Source organism: Pristiophorus japonicus, chromosome 1 (genome assembly GCF_044704955.1).
Source record: "Pristiophorus japonicus isolate sPriJap1 chromosome 1, sPriJap1.hap1, whole genome shotgun sequence".
NCBI lineage: Eukaryota > Metazoa > Chordata > Chondrichthyes > Pristiophoridae > Pristiophorus > Pristiophorus japonicus.
In genome coordinates, this window is record NC_091977.1 from 307,909,677 (window position 1) to 307,936,334 (window position 26,658).

The window sequence follows — 26,658 nt, forward strand, 5'->3', positions numbered from 1 at the left end:
TGCGGCTTTTCAATGCTGAGCCAGCAGCTAGCATTGACGGTGCACTAGCTTGCATATCACAGAGGGCATTCACTCTCTGGTGAGTGCGTCTTAAAGCACTAGCTCAGATCTGGAGGGACACACCACATGAGAAATTAATTGAAATACATTTAAAAAAGAGGGAAACATGAACCTCTTAGTCAGGAGTTTACTGATGTAAATCGTGCAGTAGAGAGTACAATTAAACTTTTAACAGCAGCAGACTTTTGAAGAACTCTTGGTGACAATATGGCATTAAGCCTATTAAAATCAGACATTCAAACTTTGCATATTATTTTATTAGTTCCTAAACTACAAAGTCCAATGTATAACATTTAAGGAAATGCAGCATTGATTATTTGTCTCTGAGATTAGTACAACTGTAGTACGGTATATATTATTTTAAAAGTATTTACCTCCCGTAATGTTTGACTGACCAGGGTGGGATTTGATGCATCTCACTGAATGCAGTTTTCCCTCCAGTTACATAGTCTGAGCACTCCATAGTTACCAATTACCAGGTAAAATAAGATTACAAGTTTAAGTAAAACTGCAATATTAAACAGATAGGATTCTTGTAGGTTTAAGCAGAGACAAACAAGCAAGTTAGCTTAGTTAATTGGACAGCTAGTAAAAACTGGTTCCCTAAACAGGCCAGTGGTGAAACAGCTAGGAACAGTATAAAAAGAGGGGGCTTAATGTAGTCTTGCTCAGAGTGCAGCGGCAGGTCAGAGTGCAAAGGTAAGAGTTTGGTAAGTGGGAGAGTTCAGGCAAGTGGGAGTGGGAGGTGTTGTTTTGTCTTGTTTTCCCCACCAGTGCTGACTCACCGACCTGGAAGGAAAAGAAAACGAAGTGTGACATCACAGCAAGAGGTTCGGGGACATCGGAGCGGCCTATAAAGGCCAGCTGGTGCAGCTGCAGCAGGGAGAGAAGGCAAAAAAGAAGTGGAAAGAAGTCACAGCCAAGGGGGTAAGTGATTGGTGAGTAGTTTTTCTTTTTCTTTTCTTTATCAGTAAGTAACCTTTAGCATTATTGTTGCCAAATTAAGTTCATCTAGGGGTTAAGTCACGGCAGGAGAGCTCGGACACATGTTATGCTCCTCCTGTACTATGTGGGAAGTCAGGGATGCTTCCAGTGTCCCTGACGACTACATATGCAGGAAGTGTATCCGGCTGCAGCTCCTGACAGACCACAGTGCGGCACTGGAGCTGCGGGTGGATTCACTCTGGAGCATCCACGATGCTGAGAATGATGTGAATAGCACATTTAGTGAGTTGGTCTTACCGCAGGTAAAGGTTACACAGCCAGATAAGGGATGGGTGATCAACAGGAAGAGCAGTGGAAGGAAGGTAGTGCAGGGGTCCCCTGCGGTCATCCCCCTGCAAAACAGATACACCACTTTGGGTACTGTTGAGGGGCATGACTCATCAGGGGAGGGCAGCAGCAGCCAAGTCCATGGCACCATGGGTGGCTCTGCTGCACAGGAGGGCATGAAAAAGAGTGGGAGAGCCATAGTGATAGGGGATTCTATTGTAAGGGAAATAGATAGGCGTTTCTGCAGCCGCAACCGAGACTCCAGGATGGTATGTTGCCTCCCTGATGCAAGGGTCAAGGATAACTCGGAGCGGGTGCACAGCCAGTTGTCGTGGTACATATAGGTACCAATGATATAGGTAAAAAATGGGATGAGGTCCTACAAGTCGAATTTAGGGAGCTAGGAGCTAAATTAAAAAGTAGGACCTTAAAAGTAGTAATCTCAGGATTGCTGCCAGTGCCACGTGCTAGTTCGAGTAGGAATCGCAGGATAGCTCAGATGAATACGTGGCTTGAGGAGTGGTGCAGAAGGGAGGGATTCAAATTCTTGGGACATTGGAACCGGTTCTGGGGGAGGAGGGACCAGTACAAACCGGATGGTCTGCACCTGGGCAGGACTGGAACCAATGTCCTTGGGGGAGTCTTTGCTAGTGCTATTGGGGATGGGTTAAACTAATATGGCAGGGGGATGGGAACCTATGCAGGGAGACTGAGGGAAGTAGAATGGGGGCAGAAGCAAAAGACAGAAAGAAGAAAAGTAAAAGTGGAGGGCAGAGAAACCCAAGGCAAAAAGCAAAAAGGACCACATTACAGCAAAATCCTAAAGGGGCAAAGGGTGTTAAAAAGACAAGCCTGAAGGCTCTGTGCCTCAATGCGAGGAGTATTCGGAATAAGGTGGACGAATTAACTGCGCAGATAGCAGTTAACGGATATGATGTAATTGGCATCACGGAGACATGGCTCCAGGGTGACCAAGGCTGGGAACTCAACATCCAGGGATATTCAACATTTAGGAAGGATAGACAGAAAGGAAGAGGAGGTGGGGTGGTTTTGCTGGTTAAAGAGGAAATTAATGCAACAGTAAGGAAGGGCATTAGCTTGGATGATGTGGAATTTGTATGGGTGGAGCTACGGAATACCAAAGGGCAGAAAATGCTAGTGGGAGTTGTGTACAGACCACCAAACAATAGTAATGAGGATGGGGACAGCATCTAACAAGAAATTAGGGATGCATGCATTAAAGGTACAGAAGTTATCATGGGCGACTTTAATCTACATATTGACTGGGCTAACCAAACTGGTAGCAATGCGGTGGAGGAGGATTTCCTGGAGTGTATTAGGGATGGTTTTCTCGACCAATATGTCGAGGAAGCAAATAGAGGGCTGGCCATCCGAGACTGGATGATGTGTAATGAGAAAGGACTAATTAACAATGTTGTTGTGTGAAGCCCCTTGGGGAAGAGTGACCATAATATGGTAGAATTCTTTATTAAGATGGAGAGTGACACAGTTAATTCAGAGACTAGGGTCCTGAACTTGGGGAAAGGTAACTTTGATGGTATGACACGTGAATTGGCTAGAATAGACTGGCGAGTGATACTTAAAGGGTTGACGGTGGATAGGCAATGCCAAACATTTAAAGAACACATGGATGAATTTCAACAATTGTACATCCCTGTCTGGAGTAAAAATAAAACGGGGAAGGTGGTTCAACCGTGGCTAACAAGGGAAATTAAGGATAGTGTTAAATCCAAGGAAGAGGCATATAAATTGGCCAGAAAAAGCAGCAAACCCTGAGGACTGAGAGAATTTTGTAATACAGCAGAGGAGGACAAAGGGTTTAATTAGGAGGGGGAAAATGGAGTATGAGAGGAAGCTTGCTGGGAACATAAAAACTGACTGCAAAAGCTTCTATAGATATCTGAAGAGAAAAAGATTAGTGAAGACAAACATAGGTCCATTGCAATCAGATTCAGGTGAATTTATAATGGGGAACAAAGAAATGGCAGACCAGTTAAACAAATACTTTGGTTCTGTTTTCACAAAGGAAGACACAAATAACCGTCCGGAAATACTAGGGGACCGAGGATCTAGTGAGAAGGAGGAACTGAAGGATATCCTTATAAAGCAGAAATTGTGTTAGGGAAATTGATGGGATTGAAGGCCGATAAATCCCCGGGGCCTAGTAGTCTGCATCCCAGAGTACTTAAGGAAGTGGCCATAGAAATAGTGGATGCATTAGTGATCATTTTCCAACAGTCTATCGACTCTGGATCAGTTCCTATGGTCTGGATGGTAGCTAATGTAACACCACTTTTTAAAGAAGGCGGGAGAGAGAAAATGGGTAATTATAGTTCGATTAGTCTGACATCAGTAGTGGGGAAAATGTTGGAATCAATTATTAAAGATGAAATAGCAGCGCATTTGGAAAGCAGTGACAGGATCGGTCCAAGTCAGCATGGATTTATGAAAGGGAAATCATGCTTGACAAATCTTCTGGAATTTTTTGAGGATGTAACTAGTAGAGTGGACAAGGGAGAACCAGTGGATACGGTGTATTTGGATTTTCAAAAGGCTTTTGACAAGGTCCCACACAAGAGATTGGTGTGCAAAATCAAAGCACATGGTATTGGGGGTAATGTACTGACGTGGATAGAGAACTGGTTGGCAGACAGGAAGCAGAGAGTCAGGATAAACGGGTCCTTTTCCGAATGGCAGGCAGTGACTAGTGGAGTGCCGCAGGGCTCAGTGCTGGGACCCCAGCTCTTTACAATATACATTCATGATTTAGATGAAGGAATTGACTGTAATATCTCCAATTTGCAGATGACACTAAACTGGGTGGCGGTGTGAGCTGTGAGGAGGACGCTAAAAGGCTGCAGGGTGACTTGGACAGGTTAGGTGAGTGGGCAAATGCATGGCAGATGCAGTATGATGTGGATAAATGTGAGGTTATCCAATTTGGGGGCAAAAACACGAAGGCAGAATATTATCTGAATGGTGACAGATTAGGAAAGGGAGAGGTGCAACGAGACCTGGGTGTCATGGTTCATCAGTCATTGAAAGTTAGTATGCAGGTACAGCAGGCGGTGAAGAAAGCGAATGGTATGTTGGCCTTCATAGCTAGGGGATTTGAGTATAGGAGCAGGGAGGTCTTACTGCAGTTGTACAGGGCTTTGGTGAGGCCTCACTTGGAATATTGTGTTCAGTTTTGGTCTCCTAATCTGAGAAAGGATGTTTTTGCTATTGAGGGAGTGCAGCGAAGGTTCACCAGATTGATTCCAGGGATGGCGGGACTGATATATGAGGAGAGACTGGATCAACAGGGCCTTTATGCACTGGAGTTTAGAAGGATGAGAGGGGATCTCATAGAAACTTATAAGATTCTGACGGGACTGGACAGGTTAGATGCGGGAAGAATGTTCCCGATGATGGGGAAGTCCAGAACCAGGGAACACAGTCTTAGGATAAGCGGTGGGCCATTTAGAACTGAGATGAGGAGAAACTTCTTCACTCAGAGTTGTTAACGTGTGGAATTCCCTACCACAGAGAGTTGTTGATGCCAGTTCATTGGATATATTCAAGAGGGAGTTAGATATGGCCCTTACGGCTAAAGGGATCAAGGGATATGGAGAGAAAGCAGGAAAGGGGTACTGAGGTGAATGATCAGCCACGACCTTATTGAATGGTGGTGCAGGCTCGAAGGGCCGAATGGCCTACTCCTGCACCTATTTTCTATGTTTCTATGAAATTATCTTAGCAGCTGTTTACTGTACAGGTTATAGCTCAACACCAATTCTCCCGGCTCTAAGCATGGTCAACGGTTTAACACATGGGTCTGTTTTGGAGAGGGCACTAAGAGGAGCAGCGAGCTCCAAAGTGGACGAACTTGTGTCAACTTGACTTTGCGCGTAGAGTGACGTGACGCCACTGGTAATTAAACACAAGTACAGGCAACGGCAGCGCTGCTGACCTGCCCGATATGGCAGCCGCCCCGTTCTGCACTGGGGATGGGTGGAAGCAAGACGGCCGCCATTTTTTCTACAAAACCGGCCTTAACGGCCGGCGCTAAAGCATCGAATTTCTAGACCATGGCTCCTTGACTGAAAGCTTTGTGTACCTGAATATGCAACTTAGACTAATGGGTTGGTATAATAAACAAAATTCTAAATTCTGGTTTTAATTACCCGGCAAACAATTATTCCTTCCATTGATGAGAGAATGACATCTAATTTGGAGAGTATTTGGCTGGTTCTCTTTACACACACAGAATTGACGCAATCTCCTTTGTCAGCTGGTCTCTTGGTAGATAAATCAGTGTGCACCAACTTCATGTCCTACATGAAAATTTAGTAATTAAACAAAGTCAGTTATACTTCACAGTAAATAATTTTTTTTAAATATAGGGTTGCATTTTCGGCTTTTTTGCATTTTGCCCATTTCTAGGCGCAATTTGCCACAGATTCAAAAATTGAACGCTGGGTTAACGTTAGCACCAGAGCGCGCAACTTTCGCCAAATTAAAATTCACGAGGAGCATAAGCGTTAACTCCGTCGTTGCACCACACCATTTGTGCGCTGGAGCCGAACATTCCGGCGCTAAAAAAAAAAATCGGCCATTCTGTGCATGCGCAATTTTTTTTCTTCCCGCGCTTCTGGTCTACTGTCCGATTGCAAATGCTAATGCAGGGCATGACCGCGCGCATGTGCAGTACAGCAAGGGCTGAATCAGCCATTTTCAATTTGGATTATCATGATGGAGGACGAGGAATCGAGATAGCGTGCCAGGTGATTCATCCAGAAGGCTAACAAATCTCTAGTGGGGGGCTGTGGAGAGAGGATGGCAAGAGTTACATTGTAGGGGTGGATCTAGACCACTGCCATCCATTTTCAAGCGCATTTGGAGGGAAATCGCTGAGGAGGTCTCTGCCTCAGACACTGTGATCAGGACTGGCACACCGTGTCGAAAGAAGTTCAATGATCTTTTGAGGGTCGATGCAGTGAGTACAATTTTAATTCATGCACTCCTTCATTACTTCAATTATAAATCTGACACACGATTTGTTCTCATGCTTTTGGTGCCTGTCAGGAGTCTGTGGGTTGCCTCCTAAATTGCATGACACATAGGTACCCTATTTGCCATGAATGATCTTTACACATTATTAAGATTGCTTTCTGAGATTTCATAAGTTGTCCCCGCACTTTGATGGCCTCCTGATGAACCACATGCAACTTCCAAGGCCATTAAACAGAGGACCGTATTACATTCAGATAGTATGGTATATCAAAGGCTGTCCCTCGAACCGAGGATGACTTGCTTCCATGTCAAAAAGTTCACAGGTGTTTCAATGATGGACCTAAAATTCCAGGTCTGAACTAAATCTTGAAGGGTGGAAGATGCCTGTGCTTGGATTTTTTTAACGTGAGGTAACCGTTGCACACCAGCCACCACACGAGCTTGACAGAGCTAGGTCTTGGTCCAGTAGCAAGGATTAACCAAGACAACTGGAGACCTGCTCTGCTGCACGGACCTAGTGCGCACACATATTGCAGTATGGGCTGGCCCGTGCTGCCCCAGAGCCCTCACCTCTCCAGGGCCCCGCACTCGCGCCTCTCCGGGGCCCCGATGACGTCCCTCTACAGTCACTCGCCGCTCCTTTGCCCCGACCTCACCGCTCCTGCAGTACCTGCCCATGCTCCAATCACCGACCTGGACCTTGATAACGTCACTCTTTACTGCCATTGCTCTCCTGCTCCAGCATGTGCTGCTCCCTGGAGTGGTATGCCGCCACAATGCTCCTTCCACTCCCTGGCCTGCTCCGATGGTGCTCGCAGGCTGGGGGCCACGCAGAATGCTAGGCTAGGCTGCCACGCTGCTCCTTCCACTCCCCGGCCTGCTCCGATGATTTGGTGGCTAGCTTTGTGTGCCACAAGAGCAGATGGACCCTCTTGTAACCATTCCCATTTTCATCTTTGCAGGCAAAGAAGTCACATAATTGACGTGAGCAGGTGCGTTCAGGCGGTGGTTCGCCTCAGACCCTGCCACTCATAGATATTGAGGAGCGAGTGGCAGGCTTCATTGGCATCTCAGGTTGGGCAGCTGACAGTGGGGGTGCTGAGCCCCGCTCGGAAACTGAGGGTAGGTCCTGCACACTCCCAGGGCTGGGTTGGGGCAATGTCATTCAGTGTCTCTGGACTAGATATAATGGAGTAGCAGCGGCCTTGCGGAATATGGCGCATCACAGGCACAAGCTCTGCTTCAGCTTGGGCAGGTGATGCAGTCCATTAACCCTTCCGCCATACTCTTTGCATTCCCCAGTGTCACACACAAACCCAAACAACCTGTGACTGTCCACGCCACGAGCTGGTCCAGTGTGTCCCCAGACAGCGTCTCCATTGTATCTCCCCCCAACACAGCAGTGCTCAGGCAACGTTGCTGCATGTCATCATTGTGCCACTTTGGTTAGGAGCAGCAAGCAAGGCCGGTGAAGGAGAAGGGGGGAAAGCCGGTGGTAAAAAATAGTGGAGCAGGGGTTGCTGCATCATGTTGCTGATGCTGGATGCGTCCTATGTTTTATGTTTTATTATTATGTTCTAATTTATGTTGTTCATCATGTTGTTGTTGTTGAATGATCACACAGCTGGATTCAGCTAATTTATATTTTATTAAAGTTTCACAATTAATTTTACAAAGTTTACTAAATTATTTTGTTTACCTGAATCATTCCTGTGTAGTGTCTCATTTGCAGAATAAGAGGGGGAATAGTCAACATGGTGGGATAGAATGACCAGGCAACGGTCAAACATGCCATTCACTCATCGAGAAAGCATTTAATTATGAGCTGCTGACATAAGACTTTTGCAGCGGCAAAATTCTCCTGTGATCGTGGTGGGGGTGGTGATGGCATGGGGTCCTCATCAGTTTTCTCCTCCTCCTCCATCACCCCTCTCTCCTGAGGTGGTCCTGCAATCCCCATTGGCAATTCCTGTCCCCTCATGATGACTAAGTTGAGTAGCATGCAGCACACCACAATGAATGCAGAGACCTGCTGAGGGGAGTATTGTAGGCAGCCTCCCGAGTGGTCCAGGTATCAGAAGCGGTGCTTGAGCACTCCTGTTGTCTGTTCGACAATGTTGCATGTGACTGCATGGCTCTCATTATAGCGATGTTCAACTTCTGTCTGAGGGTTCCGGAGGGGGGGACATGAGCCAGGTGGCGAGGCCGTAACCTTTGTCTCAAGCATCCAGCCCTGGCCTTATGGTTGACGCTGGAACACGCGTGAGACATTGCTCTCACGCAAGATGAAAGCATCACGGATGCTCCCTGGATATTAGAAACATAGAAACATAGAAAATAGGTGCAGGAGTAGGCCATTCGGAGCCTTGGCATTGGAGCCTACACCACCACCATTCAATAAGATCATGGCTGATCATTCACCTCAGTAGCCCTTTCCTGCTTTCTCTCCAATCCCTTGATCCCTTTAGCCATAAGGGCCATATCTAACTCCCTCTTGAATATATCTAACGAACTGCCATCAACAACTCTCTGCGGTAGAGAATTCCACAAGTTCACAATTCTCTGAGTGAAGAAGTTTCTCCTCATCTCGGTCCTAAATGGCTTACCCCTTATCCTTAGACTGTGACCCCTGGTTCTGGACTTCCCCAACATTGGGAACATTCTTCCTGCATCTAACTTGTCCAGTCCCTTCAGAATTTTATATGTTTCTATGACATCCCCTCTCATTCATCTAAACTCCAGCGAATACAGGCCCAGTCGATCCAGTCTCTCCTCATATGTCAGTCCTGCCATCGCGGGAATCAGTCTAGTGAACCTTCACTGCACTCCCTCAATAGCAAGAATGTCCTTCCTCAGATTAGGAGAGCAAAACTGAACACAATATTCCAGGTGAGGCCTCACCAAGGCCCTGTACAACTGCAGTAAGACCTCCCTGCTCCTATACTCAAATCCCCTAGCTATGAAGGCCAGCATGCCATTTGCCTTCTTCACCGCCTGCTGTACCTGCATGCCAACTTTCAATGACTGATCTACATGACACCCAGGTCTCGTTGCACCTCCCCTTTTCCTAATCTGCCGCCATTCAGATAATATTCTGCCTTCATTTTTTTTGCCACCAAAGTGGATAACCTCACATTTATCCACATTATACTGCATCTGCTAAGCATTTGCCCACTCACCTAACCTGTCCAAGTCACCCTGCAGCCTCTTAGCATCCTCCTCACAGCTCACACCGGCACCCAGCTTAATGTCATCTGCAAACTTGGAGATATTACACTCAATTCCTTCATCTAAATCATTGATGTATATTGTAAATAGCTGGGATCCGAGCACTGAGCCCTGTCTGCCAACCAGTTCTCTATCCACGTCAATACATTACCCCCAATTTTACATACCAATCTCTTGTGTGCGACTTGTCAAAAGCCTTTTGAAAGGCTAAATACACCACATCCGCTGGTTCTCCCTTGTCCACTCATAACTAGTTACATCCTCAAAAAAGTCTAGAAGATTTGTCAAGCATGATTTCCCTTTCATAAATCCATGTTGACTTGGACCGATCCTGTCACTGCTTTCCAAATGCGCTGCTATTTCATCTTTAATAATTGATTCCAACATTTTCCCCACTACCAATGTCAGGCTAACCGGTCTATAATTCCCTGTTTTCTCTTTTCCCTCCTTTTTTAAAAAGTGGTGTTACATTAGCTATCCTCCAGTCCATTGGAACTAATCCAGAGGCGATAGACTGTTGGAAAATGACCACCAATGCATCCACTATTTCTATGGCCACTTCCTTAAGTTCTCTGCGATGCAGACTCTCAGGCCCCGGGGATTTATCAGCCTTCAATCCCATCAATTTCCCTCACACAATTTCCTGACTAATAAGGATTTCCTTCAGTTCCTCCTTCTCGCTTGACCCTCGGTCCCCTAGTATTTCCGAAAGGTTATTTGTGTCTTCGTTCGTGTAGACAGAACCAGAGTATTTGTTCAATTGATCTGCCATTTCTTTGTTCCCCATTATAAATTCACCTGATTCTGACTGCAAGGAACCTACATTTTGTCTTCACTAATCTTTTTCTCTTCACATATCTATAGAAGCTTTGGCAGTCAGTTTTTATGTTCCCAGCAAGCTTCCTCTCATACTCTATTTACCCCTCCTAATTAAACCCTTTGTCCTCCTCTGCTGAATTCTAAATTTCTCCCAGTCCTCAGGTTTGCTGCTTTTTCTGGCCAATTTATATGCCTCTTCTTTGGATTTAACACTATCCTTAATTTTCCTTGTTAGCCACGGTTGAGCCACCTTCCCCATTTTATTTTTACTCCAGACAGGGATGTACAATTGTTGAAGTTCATCCATGTGATCTTTAAATGTCTGCTATTCACTGCCATGATGCGCTGATTATGGTAGCAGACGATCTGTATGTTCATGGAGTGGAATCCCTTCCGGTTTCGGTAAACCTCTGGATTGTGTACAGGTGCTCGTAGGGCGATGTGCGTACAATCAAGGGCACCCTGAACCTTGGGGAAGCCAGCAAATCATCCAAAACCTACAGCCCTCTCATTTTGGGTCTCTTTGGTCATTGGGAAGTTTATGAAGCCCACCCTGCATGCGTACAGTGCAGTAGTCACCTAGCGAATGCAGCGATGTGTAGCGTGCTGCGAGATGGAGCATATGTCCCCTGCTGATGCCTGAAAGGAGCCAGAGGCATAGAAGTCAAGTGCCACAGTCACCTTCACCTCGAGGGGCAGTGCAGTCCTGTTGCCACTGGTAGGCTGTAGGTCTACCTGTAGGAGCTGGCACATCTCTGTGAGCACTTCTTTTCAGAAGTGCAGCCTTCTAACGCACTGTGCCTCAGAGCTGTAAATTCGTAGGGGTAAGGCCTCCTCCCCATACATCTGCAACCTCTTCGATTACGTTGAAAATGATCATCAATAAGCCTTCTTCCAGCTCAATGGTGTATGAATATAGCAGCCAGGATTACTGGCTCCTGACATAGCATGGCCCCCATCTTTTTAAATGTCCTTAAATGTCCTTTAAAACAAACTATAAACTTACATAAACTTCACAATCAAACGTATGCAATAACCCAGCGTTCTTCTCCCAATGCTTTTAATCACTCACAACTGCAACTTTCTCCTCCGTTTTCAAGGTGGCGCCGTTAGCGCCTGGTGCACCCTGGGTCCGACTGGTTTTTCTGGGCGGGTTCCCGAGCGGATGCTGAATCGGGCAAAATGCTTTTAAGTTCCACCCGGGGCACTAGCGCAGCGATGCACGACGATTTATGTCATCCAAATGGTCAAAACAGCGCCGGGGCTTTATGTTTTAGCACCGCTGCAAAACCATTGGTGAAAATTCCGCCCATGCGCAAAACCTTGTGCACCTCGTTTCATGCCCCAAAAAAATCATTTTTGCGCCCCGCCAAGGCGCTAAGTGGGGAGCAAATCAGCCAAAAACCCAGCTCATACTTTTGCAGGATAGGCAAACAATGGCAGGAATGAAAGCAAGATACAATTATTTATTTCTCAGGATGTGGCCAAACTGGCAAGGCTACACTTATTGACTATCCCTGGCCTGAGAAAATGACACTCGGTCTTGATCTTGAAAGCAATTGTTTGTGCAATGGCAATTAAAAGCAAGGGGCAATTAAAGATCAACCTGGAGCGAAGGACTGGAGTCACATTTAGGCCAGGTTGGGTAAAGGTGGCAGATCCCTTTGTTGAAAGATATTAGTGAACCGCTTGAATTTTTAAAACAATCCAGTCATTTTATTTCCTGAGGTTAGCCCACAAATGACCAAATCTGAGTAATTCAATTCCACAGCCTGCCATGGGGGAGTTGAATTCATGATTTACAAGTCACTAGTCCAGTACTATAACCACTAAACTAATGTGTCACCACTTAAAAACAAAGCCATCCACCTCCTCCACCTGACTGAATTTGTTCTCACATTGAACAACTTCTCCTTTGACTCCACTCACTTCCTCCAAATAAAAGGTGTTGCTATGGGAATCCGCATGGGTCCTAGCTCTGCCTGCCTTTTTGTGGGATATGTGGAACATTCTTTGTTCCAGTCCTTCTCAGGTCGTCTCCCCCACCTCTTTTTCCAGTACATTGATAACTGTTTCGGTGCAGTTTCCTGCTCTCACCAGGAACTAGAAAATGTAATTCACTTCGCTTCCAATTTCCACCCTTCCCTCACCTTTACGTGGTCCATCTCCGACTTTTCCCTTCCCTTCCTCGACTTCTCTGCCTCCATTTCTGGGGATAGGCTATTGACAAACATTCACTATAAGCCCACTAACTCCCACACCTACTTGGACTACACTTCCTCTGATACGTATGCTTATCACTTTAATAAGTCACACGTGGCCCATGCTGGAGCTGATCACCTTGTGACCTTTAGGTTTAATGTAAACTTCAAAAGTGAGCACTGCAGAAGGAGCCTGCTTTATATAGGGAGGCAGCACGAGGTGCAGTAATATGTGCCTCCTGGGCTTTCCCCATCTGTTGGCTATTACATGTAATTACATGGTACAATGCATGGTACAGAGTATGGCTGTAAATACATCACAACACTTCCTCCCAAGTCTTAGATGCGGTTTACAGGTCAAGCCTGACCGGGGGTCTGCGCTCTCTGGTTGAGGGTCTGAGTCAGACGCTGGGTGTGGGCGGCCTGACCGGAGTGTCGCTGCCTTGCGGTGCTGCGGCTCTGGTCAGACTGTCCGGTGCGACGGGTTCTGTCTCTTGGTGAACCGCTGGTTCTGTTGCTTGTTGGAAGTCGATGTCACTGTAGTCATCCAGCGGTTCTGGATCATCAGTGAACCTCAATTTGGTTTGATCGATGTGCTTCTTGCAGGTTTGGTCATTAATGAGTCTTACCACGAATACCCTACTCCCCTCTTTAGCTACGACAGTGCCTGCGAGCCACTTAGGGCCGTTCCAAAGTTCAGCATGAAAACAGGGTCATCGACATTGATACAGCGCGTTACAGAGTTGCAGTCATGATATGTACATTGCTTAAGACGCCGGTTTTCGACAATCTCACTTAAAACCGGGTGCACGAGGGACAACCTTGTTTAGAGGTTCCTCTTCATGAGGAGATTGGCGGGCAGAACCCCTGTGAGTGAGTGGGGCCTCGTCCGATATGCAAGCAGCACGCTAGACAGACAGGTCTGCAAGGGGCCTTCCATCACTCGCTGCGTGCCCTGCTTTATGATCTGTACTGCCCGTTCAGCTTGGCCATTGGAGGCTGGTTTGAACGGGGCCGACCTGACATGCTTTATGCCGTTACAGCACATAAACTTGTAAAGCATGGTCCATTGTCACTAACAAGGACGTCAGGCAGGCCATGGGTGGCGATCATTGTCCGAAGGCTCTCTATTGTGGCGGTGGATGTGCTGGACGATATTATAACACATTCGATCCATTTTGAATAAGCATTAATTACAACTAGGAACATTTTTCCTAGAAAGGGACCCGCGTAGTCTACGTGGATACGGGACCAGGGTTTGGAGGGCCAGCACCACAGGCTCAGGGGGGCTTCCCTGGGTGCGTTGCTGAGTTGCGCGCACGTGTTGCACCGGCGATGCACGACTCTAAGTCTGCGTCGATGCCGGGCCACCACACCTGCGATCTCGCAATGGCTTTCATCATTACGATGCCAGGGTGTGTGCTATGGAGATCCTTGACAAATAAATCTCTGCCCTTCTTGGGCAAAACTATGCGATTTCCCCACAAAATGCAGTTGACTTGGATGGATAACTCGTCCTTGCACTGGTGAAACGGCTTAAAATCACCATGCATCTCTCCATACGTGGTTGCCCAGTTTCCAGTTAATATACAGTTTTTCACCTGGGACAGCAGTGGGTCTTAGCTGGTCCAGATTCTTATCTGGCGCGCCGTGACGGGTGACCCTTCGCCCTCAAAGGCTTCCATGGCCATGACCAGTTCCGCGGGCTGCTCCACTTCACCCTTGGTGGTGGCGAGCGGGAGCCGGCTGAGCGCATCTGCGCTTTTGTCACTGCCTGGTCTGTGGCGGATTGTGTAGTCATAAGCGGACAGCGTTAATGCCCATCTCTGAATGCGAGCTGAGGTGTTAGTATTAATCTTTGCTCTCAGAGAATAACGACGTGAGCGGCTTGTGGTCGGTTTCTAGTTCGAACCACCGGCCAAATAGGTACTGGTGCATCTTTTTTACCGTGTACACACAAGTTAGGGCCTCCTTTTCGACCATGCTGTACCCCCTTCCGGCCTTGGAAAGGCTGCGGGAAGCATACGCTACAGGTTGGAGCTTACCCGACACATTCGCTTGCTGAAGCACACACCCGATCCCATAGGATGACGCATCGCACGCTAAAACAAGATGCCTACAGGGATCATATAGCGCCAGTAGTTTGTTTGAGCACAATAAGTATCTGGCCTTCTCAAAGGCAGTTTCTTGATTTTACCCCAGACCTAATCATCACCCTTACGGAGCAGTACATGTGATGGTTCAAGCATAGTGCTCAGCCCAGGCAGAAAGTTACCAAAGTAGTTCAGGTACCTAGGAACGAGCTATTGCAGCTCTGTCGTGTTGTGTGGTTTCGGGGGCCTTCTAGATCACCTCCATTTTGGAGTCTGAGGGTCTGATGCCATCTGCTGCGATTCTCCTTCCCAGGAATTCCACCTCTGGTGCCAAGAAGATGCAGTTGGTTCATTTCAACCTTAGACCTACTCGATTTAGTCGGCATAGCACCTCTTCCAGGTTATGGAGGTGTTCATCGGTGTCGTGTCCGGTGATCAAGGTGTCGTCTTGGAAGACGACCGTTCCCGGGACAGATTTCAGTAGGTTCTCCATGTTTCATTGGAAGATCGCAGCCGCTGAACGGATCCCGAAGGGGCACCAGTTGTATACGAACAGCCCCTTGTGTGTGTTTATACACATCAGCTTCTTGGACGATTCCGCCAGCTCCTGGGTCATGTACGCTGAGGTGAGGTCCAATTTCGAAAACAGCTTTCCACTCGACAGGGTCGCAAACAAATCCTCCGCCTTGGGTAGCGGGTACTGGTCCTGTAACGATACTCGGCTTATGGTTACTTTATAATCTCCACAGATTCTAATTGTCCCATCACTTTTAAGTTCGGAGACATTGGGACTGGCCCAGTCATTACGTTCCTCTGGCGATATGATGCCTTTACGCTGAAGCCGATCTAGCTCGACATCTACTTTCTCCCGCATCATGTAAGGGATTGCTCTGGCCTTGTGGTGAACGGGTCTCGAACTGGGCTGTGGTGAATTGTCACCTTGGCCCCTGTGAAGTTGCCGATGCCAGGCTGGAACAGTGACGGAAACTTGTCTAAGACCTGCGCACACATGGCTTTCTCCACCGACAATAATGCTTTTACATCGCCCCATTTCCAGTTAAAATTCCATAGCCAGCTTCTGCCAAGCAGCGTGGGCCCATTACCAGGAATAATCCATAGTGGCAACTTATGCACAGAACTATCGTACAGCACCTGAACCATTGCACTTCCGAGGACCAGGATAATCTCTTTAGTGTAGGTGCACAGCTTCGTGTCTTGTTTGCCCATAATTTCTCGAAGGCCTTCTGGCTCATGATCGATTGGCTTGCACCCGTGATCAGTTCCATCGGTACCGATATGCTGTTCAGTTTAACGTTCATCATAATCGGGGGACTCTTGTTGGTAAAGGTGTGCATTTCATGCATGTGCACCCCATGTACCTCTTCCTCCTCAGTCATCTCTGCGCGATCCCCAGGATCTACGTTTGACCTCCCATCCTCCGCTACGTATCGAGTTGTAGCACGTTTACACATTCGTTGGAGGTGCCCCATCATTGAGCAATTCTTGCAGACATATTGTTTGAACCTGCACTAGTTTGCTCGATGAGCCCCTCCACAGCACCAACAGCTTGCTGACGGACTAGCATTCACAGGTACTGATCTCTTCGCATTAGTTCATTGTTGTGGTGAGTGAGTCATCTCAGGTCGGGCAGAGGTCACATTAGTCCAGCAGGGGGCATTTCTCCTGTCTGCTGACGAATTTAGCTTATTCACGGTGTTTGGCCCCGGGTGATTCCGAAGTTGTGAGTAGAGTAGCTTTGTTTCTTCCTCTCTGGCCATGTATGCCTGAGCAATTAGGGTGGCTTTGGCTAGGTCCAAGTCTTCCTCCGCTAGCAATTTGTGGAAAATCCCTTTGTGCCCGATTCCCAAAACAAAGCCTCTTAACATGTCTTCATGAACTGTCCCGAATTTGCATGGCCCAGCAAGACGCCTTAGCTCAGCGATGAACGCTGCCACGTCTTGGCCTACTCCGCGCCGGTGGGTGTAGAAACGGTACCTCGCCATGAGCGCACTGCGTTTCGGCTTTAGGTGATTTCGAACTAGCTCGCGCAGTTCTTCGTAACTTTTCTCACTGGGTTTCGTCGGGGCCAGTAGGTCCTTGATCAGTGCGTATGTCCGTGATCCGCAGACCGTGAGGAGGATGGCCCTGTGTTTGCTGGCATTCGCGGCTCCCTCTAAGTCTTTCGCAACAAAGCATTGATCCAGTCGGTCAATGAAGTCGTCCCAGTCTTCCCCGATGCAATATCGCTCGATGTAGTCAACGGTGGCCATAGCTGCGTGTTAGTATCCTATTCTCATCGGCAGTTGATACGTATGCTTATCACTGTAATAAATCACACGTGGCCCATGCTGGAGCTGATCACCTTTAGGTTTAATGTAAACTCCAAATTGAGCACTGCAGGGGGAGCCTGCTTTATATAGGGAGGCAGCACGGGCTGCAGTAATATGTGCCTCCCGGGCTTTCCCCATCTGTTGGCTATTACATGTAATTATATGGTACAGCTGCAAATACATCACATTCTCCCCCTCCACTTCCTGTAAGTACTTTATTCAATTCTCCCAGTTTCACCGCCTCCATCACATCTGCTCTGACAATGCCACCTTTCACACCAGTACCTCTGACAATTCTTCCTTTTTCTCAACTGAAGATTCCTCTCTGCCATGGTTAACATGGCCATCGACTGTGTCCGTTCTATTTCCCACAACTCTGCTCTCACTCCTTCCCCTTCTTCTCAGAACCATGACAGGGTTCCCCTTGTCCTCACCTTTCACCCCACCAGCCTCCACGTTCAACGGATCATCCTCCGTCATTTAAGCCACCTCCAGTATGATCCCAATCACATCTTCCCCTCTGCATTCAGCATTCCGAAGGGACCGATTCCTTCGCGCACTCTGGTCCACTCCTTAAATCACCCCCAGCACCACCTCCCCTTCCCACGGCACCTTACCATGCAAGCGCAGGAGATGCAACACCTACCCTGTTTCCTCCTCCCTTCCCACCGTCCTGGGGCCCAAACACTCTTTCCAGGTCAAACAGCGATTTACTAGTACTTCTTTCAATTTAGTATATTGTATTCGCTGCTCACGATGCAGTCTCTACTTTGGGGAAAATCAAACGCAGGTTAGATGACTGCTTTGCAGAACACCTCCATTCAGTCCGTAAACGTCCAGAGCTTCCAGTTGCCTGTCACTTTAATTCTCTGCTCCACTTCCACTCTGACCTCTCTGTCTTCGGCCTCTTACACTGTTGCAATGAAGCTCAATGTAAGCTCGAGGACCAGCACCTCATCTTTCGATTAGGCACTTTGCAGCCTTTTGGACTCAACATCAAGTTCGACAATGTCAGACCATAACCTTTGCCCCCTATTTTTTGCAGATGACGGCTGTTGATGATTCTGCCATTCCCATTTACACCTCTGCTAGACCCATCTTTTGCTTCTTACTTGTCTCATTACCATCTCCTTTTGCTTAGTGAAATCACACCTTTTGTCATTTAATCTCTTCTACCATCCACCCTATTACAGACCTTCCCTTTCGTTCTTTCCTCCCCTCTCCCCCATTCCCTGCCTCTGTACTTGTTTAAACTCTGTTACATCTCTAACTTTTTCCAGTTCTGATAAAAGGTCATCGACCTGAAACGTTAACTCTGTTTTTCTCTCCACAGATGCTGCCTGATCATTTCCAGCATTTTCTGTTTTTATACCATAACTATCACATCTGGACATGATGAGGGTACTTTGGGTGCAACAACAGAAGAATTTTGCAGTTCCCACCCAACCATGAGAATGCCATTGGAAGGTAATCTGCTAACATCAGAATGTTAAAACATCAAATTAAAACACATTTTTAATAACTTTTTTTACCACTTAACTAGTGAAAAGTTAGAACATTGAGCCTTCCATCATCATAAAAAAAACATATTGTGGCGCAGCTGGGAAACTCCTCAATGAAGAGGCTTATTTTGCAAGGAATAGCATTCTGTCCAATCCTATGTATCAACCTTGGTATCTCATCTCTACTGCTACCAAAATTCTTATCCAAATTTTTTCACCACTATACTTGATTTCTCCAAATGCTGGCCTCTCAGATTCCTCCATTGATAAACATTAACTTGCTCAAAACTCTACTGCCTGTATCTTATCCCACATTAAGTCCCGAATACCTATCATGCATTGGCTCCGTGTCCCCCAATACATTGAGCTGGATTTTCAATCTTATGCTGCCCCTATTAGCGTTATGGAGGGGCGGTAATGGCGGTGGTAAGCACGTCCAGGGCAAGCGGTCAGTTTCCAATGCCCCGCCCGAACATTTGGTGCTGGTTTCGAGGAGGTACCGCCCGGAAGTAGTGAGCTGGTGTGCAACGCCCCTGGTTGCGACAGTGGCTCGATTTTTGGCTGTTGTCTGACCCGTAGCGCTGCATAGAGCGTCCTGGTGGGAACGGCTGTGGAAGCTGGCGTTCCAAGCTGTAGTGGCTGCAGTGAGGAAAGTTATGTCGACTTGAGGTAAGTGTGATTGATTTTTAAAAATTGTTTTTACAATTTATGTTGTGGTGAGTTATGTATTGGGAATGTTTTTGTGGGTTTTTAATCAGGTCTTCTTGTTCCCCCGAGGCCTCTCTTATGGCGCTCTGAGGCCGGCTGTTTAGCTCAGGATTTTTGCTTGCCCAACCAGCCTAGCTCCCTAAAAGAGATGTGCAACACCTCCCTTAGCACTCCGCTCCAAACTCAGGGCCTTGCTGCTTAATTTTGCGGCACCAGACGCATTCCATTTGCCAGCATAAAATTTACCGCTCCGCACAGGACAACCCTGCAACAGAGGCGTGACCAAATTTTTCTCCATCGTCCACATTTTCAAATCCCTCCACAGCTCTGCCCCGTCGTGACTTTATTACATCGGATTACACAGGATATACAGCACAGAAACAGGCCATTTGGCTCAACCATTCCATGTCATTTATGCTCCACTCAAGACTCCTCCCATCTTTCCTCATCTAAATCTATCAGCATAACCCTCTATTCCCTTCTCCCTCATATGCTTCTCTAGCCTCCCCTTAAATGCATCGATACTATTCGCTTCAACCACTCTCTGTGGTAGTAAGTTCCACATTCCCACCACTCTCTGGGTAAAAAAAAGTTCCTTCTGAATTCCCTATTTGATTTCTTGGTGACAATCTTACATTGATGGCCTCTAGTTACGCTCTTGCACACAAGTGGAAACAGTCTCTTTGTATCTACTCTATCAAAACCTTTCATAATTTTGAAGATCTCTATTAGGTTTATAGGGCACAATTTTCCCCAATGTTGTTTTTTGGCGTATTGCCAGATTTACGCCCCTTTTTTCCTAAATAATAAGTATCTAGTTTCCCCGTTCTATATTTTCAAATTAGTGCCGTGCAGCCTGTCCTGCAGCTTTGGGAGGTGAAGCCTAATGTCTGCGCTGAAAAAACGATGCCCTAACTTCTGCGTATGCACGAAAAAAAAAGGACATTTTTGACGTGACTGCTTTGGGCACGCATGCCCAGTACACCTCCCGGTCTGCATGTGACCAATTTTAAAGAGCCAGTTGTGTGTGACAACTTTAATTCTCAGTGGAAAAATGGGAGTTGCAACGTGGCTCAAGGACCAAGAATTTCTTACAGGATGGAGTGGAGGCACTGGTTACTGTAATTGAGGCCAAATGGCACGAGTTGGACACCAGCAGAAGTCACATAAAAGTTTCACCAAAAGAAATGAAGAAACGCTGGAAGCATCTTGCAGAAGATTACAGTGCCCACCCCAAGGTCTGGAGGCCAGTGCAAAAAGAACTGGCAGAACCTTGGTCATGTAGTTAGGGTAAATAATATTTTCATTTATTCAGTGGAATTGCAATTGTAAATGTGACCAGCTGTATATGTCCCACCCAGCAGAATGACACCCTCTCTAAAAAGTTATTTTTTCATCTTTGCAGAGGAAGGTGGCATACAACAAAAGAGAAAGAACAGGAGGAGGCCCGGCAAATCTGCACCCACTGGCACCCTTGGATGAGAGGGTCGCTGCTTTGATGGGTCCTGCCTGGAGAAAAGCAACCACCACTGCACAAGCTGAGTCCACATTCGAGGGAGAGGGTTAAGTCCTGCAAATTCCACATTCTGGCTTTGCGAAAAGTTAAGTACTGCGCAGGCTAGCCATGCTTTGGTTCATGGGGATGTCTCCGTCAGCTACGTTTCGGTTGATGCAACGTGCTATCATTCATCGTGATCCTTCAAATGATCCTGCTGCCTGCGCTGTGTGAGCCTACTCATGCCACCCTGCCTCCTCCTCTACTGCTAACCATATGTCTGTTCCGATTATATTTTGCAGAACTTGTGGCCAACCCTGACGATGTAGAAGAAGATTCAGATGTGGACAAGCCTGAAGAGAAGAACATCTTCCAATCCCACCTTCCAGACCAAGAGCATGGGGGTGAGGGGGTGGGGTGGCGGGGGAGCTGGTGGATGAAGCCACCACTGTTATACTCACTTTGGAGGAGGTGCAGGTGCTGCCCATTGAGGTGCCAGCCGCTTTCCTGAGTGGTACGAGTGTTGCTGGGACATTCCATGGTTCCCACAGTCTAAGGCTGGGGATTCCAGTGGGATGCAGCGAGGCACGCCCAGGGTCTCACCATCCGTGGCTGCGGGTCCCAGTGGGATGTAGCGAGCCACACCCAGAGTGAGGAGGGGAAGGAGAGCTCGGCAGCGCTCTCCTGAGGTGCAGGATCTAACAGATATGGTTCAGATGATGGCAATGAGTGCGGAGAGGATTGACCTTACGCGATCACTCCTGGACACCATCAGTAAGGTGGATGATGAGGTGTCAGGACTGTCGGGACAAGGAACAACACTCTTACGAGAAATGGGAACACTGTCTGGGAACATGAGGGAGGGAATGTCGCAGGTAGTTGACACACTGTTGCTCAACATTAGGGAGGGCATGTCACAGGTAGCTGACACACTGTTGGAGAACATGAGGGAAGGAATGTTGCATGTAGTTGACACACTGTCAGGGCACATGAGGGAGGGAATGTCGGAGTTAGCTGCTGCAATAAGGGAACTCGCACAGACCCCGCGGCCATTGGCAGAATCAACTGCTACTCCCACTCCAATCCCCTGACCAGCCTCTGAAGAGGCCCAAGCCGGGCCTTCCACATTACAACCTGTCCCCTCCTCTCCACCCCATCAAGAAGTGCACATTACCTGAGATGTTCGAAACAATAAGCTTGATACCAACCCGAGAAATGCTGCGCCACTGCCTGCGGGCAGGGGTGGAGTCAACAAGACCAAGCACAGCGGGCGGTCTTAGAATAAGGTGGAGGAGAGATGGGTGCAGCCTTTCTTTGCTGCTGTTGTTGTTATTATCATTGTTGTTATTGTTCTCAAATTAAAAGTTTTTTGTAAGTTATGTAAATTTACATGTTTCAAAGTTTGTAAGTGATCTTAAAGTTTTTAAGTGATTTTAGTGTTTGTAAGTGATCTTAAAGTTTGTAAGTGATCTTAACTGAAAACTTTAAAGTTTGATTCTTAACTTTACTTTAATAAAAATATTCTTGTATGAAGAAATGTTTATTAAACTTTTGAATAAAATATATTTTAAATTTTAACTGAATCATTTCCATTATTTGTTCCATTATTAACACAACTTTTTGAAGTAAAGCAGAATCATTTCAATTATTTGTTCCATTAACACAACACAACATTACAGAACAGGTGCAAACAGTAAACATGGTCCATGTGGAATAGTTGCAGCTGAGCCCTCAGGCAGCAAAGCATTCACAGATGAGCTGCTGGCTCAAGGCTCGAGTAATCGTTAAAGGGGCACGACGGCCTGCCCTCCTCTGCCGTTGTGCTCCAGGTTCAGGTAGTTGCATGGCTTCCTCGTCCTTGTCCTCCTCCTCCTCCTCTTCATCTGCATGTTCCTTCTCATCATCAGCCACTCTCACCTCAAGTGGGTCTTCTACTACCAGCTGCTGCTGCCTCATGATGGCTAAGTTATGCAGCATGCAGCACACAACAGTGAACAATCTCAGGAGAGTATTGCAAGTAGCCTCCGCTGTTTCAAGATGCCAATGGTCCTCTCTATTATGCTATGTGTCAGCTTCCGCCCAGGTTACGCGTAGGAGTGTCATGAGCCAGGTGGCAAGGCTACACCCTTTGTCGCCCAGTAGCCAGCTCTGCCCTTCTAACTGCTGCTGAAACATGGCAGATATAGCGCTCTCGCGTAGGATGAACACATCATGGTGCTCCCAGGGTATCTTGCATCAACTGACATGATGCGATGCATGTCGTCACACACGAGTTGCACATTCACGGAATGGAAGCCTTTTCTGTTCCTGTATATCTCGGCATCCTCCAAAGGTGCTCGCAAGGCGATGTGGGTACAATCAATGCAGCCCTGTACCTTTGGTTAGCCAGCAATCCTGGAGAAGTCCACAGCCCTGTCATGCATTGCCTGGGCGGTCATGGGGAACTTTATGTTGTCATTCCTCCGGGCATATAGTGCAGCAGTCATCTGCCGAATGCAGATATGTGTCGCATGTTGAGAATCGGCGCACACATCCCCAGTTGTGTCCTGGAACAATCGAGATGCAGAAAATGAAAGTGCAGCTGTAACCTTCACTTCAACTGACAAAGCAGTCCTCCTGATGCTTCTAGGTTGCAGGTCTGCTTTCACCAACTCACAGGTCTCAGTTACGACTTATTTGCGGAAACACTGCCTTCTCACACAGTCTGCATCACTCAGATGCAGGTATGAACGCCTGTCTCGATATATCCGACAAAGGTAAGGCCACCTGCCCATCATCCTATGTGCTCTGAGGTTCCTCATGCAATGACGTCGAATCAGTTGTCTCCTCCACAGCACCATCATGCAGAAGGCAAGCACGAGGTATGGCATTGTCAATTTTGCCCCCATAATTAAATTGTACCTTTGCAAGAAGCTCAAAATGGCAGGCAGGACAAACTTCTTTGTTGTCTCTCTCCCCAAGGTCGACACCCTAGTATGGACCACACCTAGATCTGAGCATGTGCAATGGGCTTGCTTAGATCGGGAAACATCCGACACCTACCCCTCCACCACCACCCCCCCCGAACCCGGCGGGCCTTCATCTGATGCTGCTTGCTTCATAATGGCATAGTGTAAGGCTTCTCATGCCTTCAGTTCAGCTTCCACACACCTCCAACCCCCCCGCACCCGGCCTTATTTTGAAGCCGAGCACCGAGCCCGTGTCCGGGTGAGGGACCGATTCTGCCAGCCGACGCTCCGAACCTCGAGCCCGGTTTGGAGACATTCGGTGGCGATGTGTCACTTTTTTAAAAAAATCCAAACTTAACAGAAATTGTATGAAACTTCCATTTTCTGCAATTTCAGTTGGAAAAAGTTAAGCTTGATGATGCATATTCATGTGTTCTTGACTCCCTCGAAAACTTTGCCTAAAAACAATGGCATCTTTCTGCACCGATTTTTTGATGTGCGCTGTTTTTTCTTAAGTGCCCAGAAGGCTTTTTTGGAGTGGTCACATACACTGTCCTAGGAGGATTGTAAGTTGGCCAAACTTGCATAATTGTGAAAAACTGGCGCAGACATCAGGTTACGCAAAAGAAACCTAACCTACAAAGATCGTAACTAACTGAGTTATGCTGGCGCACATTCTTTGGGGAAACTTGGATTTTTAAAGTTAGGCCAAAAAAAGCGGTGCACGTCAAAAAAACGGCACGAATCACTGGGGAAAATTGAGTCCATAAACTCTTCCAGCCTAATATCTTCTCCAAAACCTTTGGTCCTCCGACTCTGGCCTTCTGTGTGCATTCCCGCTCCACCCACCATTAGTCACCTCTTCAGCCGCCTTGACCCTAATCTCTGAAAATCCATTGCTAAACTCTCTACTTCTCTTCACCTTTAAAAGCCTTGTTAAAATCCATTTTTTTCCACTGATCTTTTTTGGTCACCTATCCTAACTTTCCCACATTAGTTCGATGTCTGTTCTTTGTTATTTTGGCCCTCCATAAAGCACTGTAGGAAATGTTTGTACATTAAAGTCACTCTATAAATGCAGGTTGTTGTTGATGATTTCTTCCAACATGTAGAAAAACAACTTTTTGAGTACAGTGTAAGGAAGGAGCACCAAACGCCCATTGCATAAAACTATCAGTTGCACTTTCTTTAAAAAAACAATATATTTAACATCTCACCAGAATAATGTTGGTCAGCATCTTCATGTTGTGTTTGACTTCTTTTTCTTTCTTTTTAGAAGTATCTTTCAATTCATTCATTTCAGTTTTCAACATTTGCACCACAATATTGGTTTGGCTTTCCTAACCAAAACATAATGTAATAAAGAGGGCCGGGGGGAGAGGAGGAAGAAAGGTAAAAGTTGTTTACATTTTCCACATGTGTAAAGCTTTCACTTTTCTGAATCTGCAAGAAGATAAGAATTTAACTTACAGAAGTGTTGGGATTACAGGGAGGCACTTGGAATCAGACTCACTCACTTTGGTTTAAAAATGTAATATTCAACAGAGCTTCATGTGATTTTTGATCACAAATCTTAGTTTCAACATATCCCCAACCTGGGCAGCTCTGTTAAATATCTTTCTGAATACCATTCATTAATTCCGATAGTGTTTTTTCTATTATGATACAAATCTACAGTCAAGAGCTTACTGGCCACCTAACCTGACAAATTAATAGAAAATACTATATGGTTCTTATAATAAATGCTGTGACTGTTGCTTTAAGGAGGGAGTCTAGTCCATAAGGTAATTTTTCTCACAAAAATCAGTTACAAAAAATTTTCAACAACTTGAAAACACTTTTTTTTTTAAACATTTCAGTTCAACCTTATTAGAATCCAGGGACAGAGAAAAGAATTATTAAACAGTTACTTCATGTCAGTCTTTAGCCAGGAAGAGAAAGAAAAGTTGCCTCAATCAAACATCAAAGTTACACACTGATATCTGATTTAGACATCGTTCCATTCTCATTCCCACAATCTGTCAGTGAGATTGGATTTACGCAGGCTTTGCCCCTGCACAAACTGTGCACAGCCAATCTTGTTGGATCTTCCAGGGTCGACTCGAATGTTATGTGCATGATGAGCTCTCGGTCAGAACTGGGCCTCCCACTGAGAACGATGCAAAAGAGCGGAGCACAATATCCATCTGCCACGTGAACAGCTCCGAAAGGACTGCAATTTGCATTTTGAAGGGATGTGGCCATTTAATGGTAAGTTACCACACATGGGGTCAAACATTGGGCTGAATTTCTACCTTTGAGTGTCGATAGCAGCGGGGAGGGGGCGCGGATCGCATCAGGAACCCAGATGATGGAGAGGCGAGTTTAACGAAGCCACTACAATTGAATCAGACTTCTGGGCTTCCCGACCAATTAACTGGAGCGGATTTGATGACGTCACGGATGACTCTACTTCAGGTGAGCTATTTAAAGGAGCAATGCACAGATGTCACTTGAAAGCTGGTGGAGGTAGAAGGCAGGTTGTAAGAACATAAGAATTAGGAGCAGGAGTAGGCCACACGGCCCCTCAAGCATGCACCTAATTCTTATGTTCATGTTGATCTTCGATCTCAACTCCACTTTCCCGCCCAATCCCCATATCCCTTGGTTCCCCTAGAGTCGAAAAATCTATTGATCTCAGCCTTGAATATACTCAATGACTCAGCATCCACAGCCCTTTGGGGTAGAGAATTCCAAAGATTCACAATCCTTTGAGTGAAAAAATTCCTCCTCATTTCAATCTTAAATGTCCAACCCCTTATCCTGAGACTATGGCTCCGAGTAGACTCTCCAGCCAGGGGAAACAACCTCTCAGCATCTACCTTTTCAATCCCCTTCAGAATCTTAAATGTTTCAATGAGATCACCTCTCAGTCTTCTAAACTCCAGAGAGTATAGGCCCAATTTACTCAATCTCTCCTCATAGAATAACCCTCTCATCCCAGGAG

The 26,658-nt window shown here is 46.6% G+C and overlaps 1 protein-coding gene across 1 annotated transcript in view; it reads right to left on the reverse strand.

Annotated features, from left to right (window-relative positions):
• The window catches only part of LOC139263812 (cancer-associated gene 1 protein homolog), a 242,780-nt gene that overhangs the window by 122,630 nt on the left and 93,492 nt on the right, over positions 1-26,658 (reverse strand). Inside the window, exons 9-10 of the mRNA XM_070879900.1 lie at positions 24,890-25,012; positions 5,520-5,669 (exon numbers count right to left, since the gene is read on the reverse strand). Of these exons, the coding sequence (XP_070736001.1) occupies positions 5,520-5,669; positions 24,890-25,012 (273 nt within the window). The remainder of the gene's footprint in view (positions 1-5,519; positions 5,670-24,889; positions 25,013-26,658) is intronic.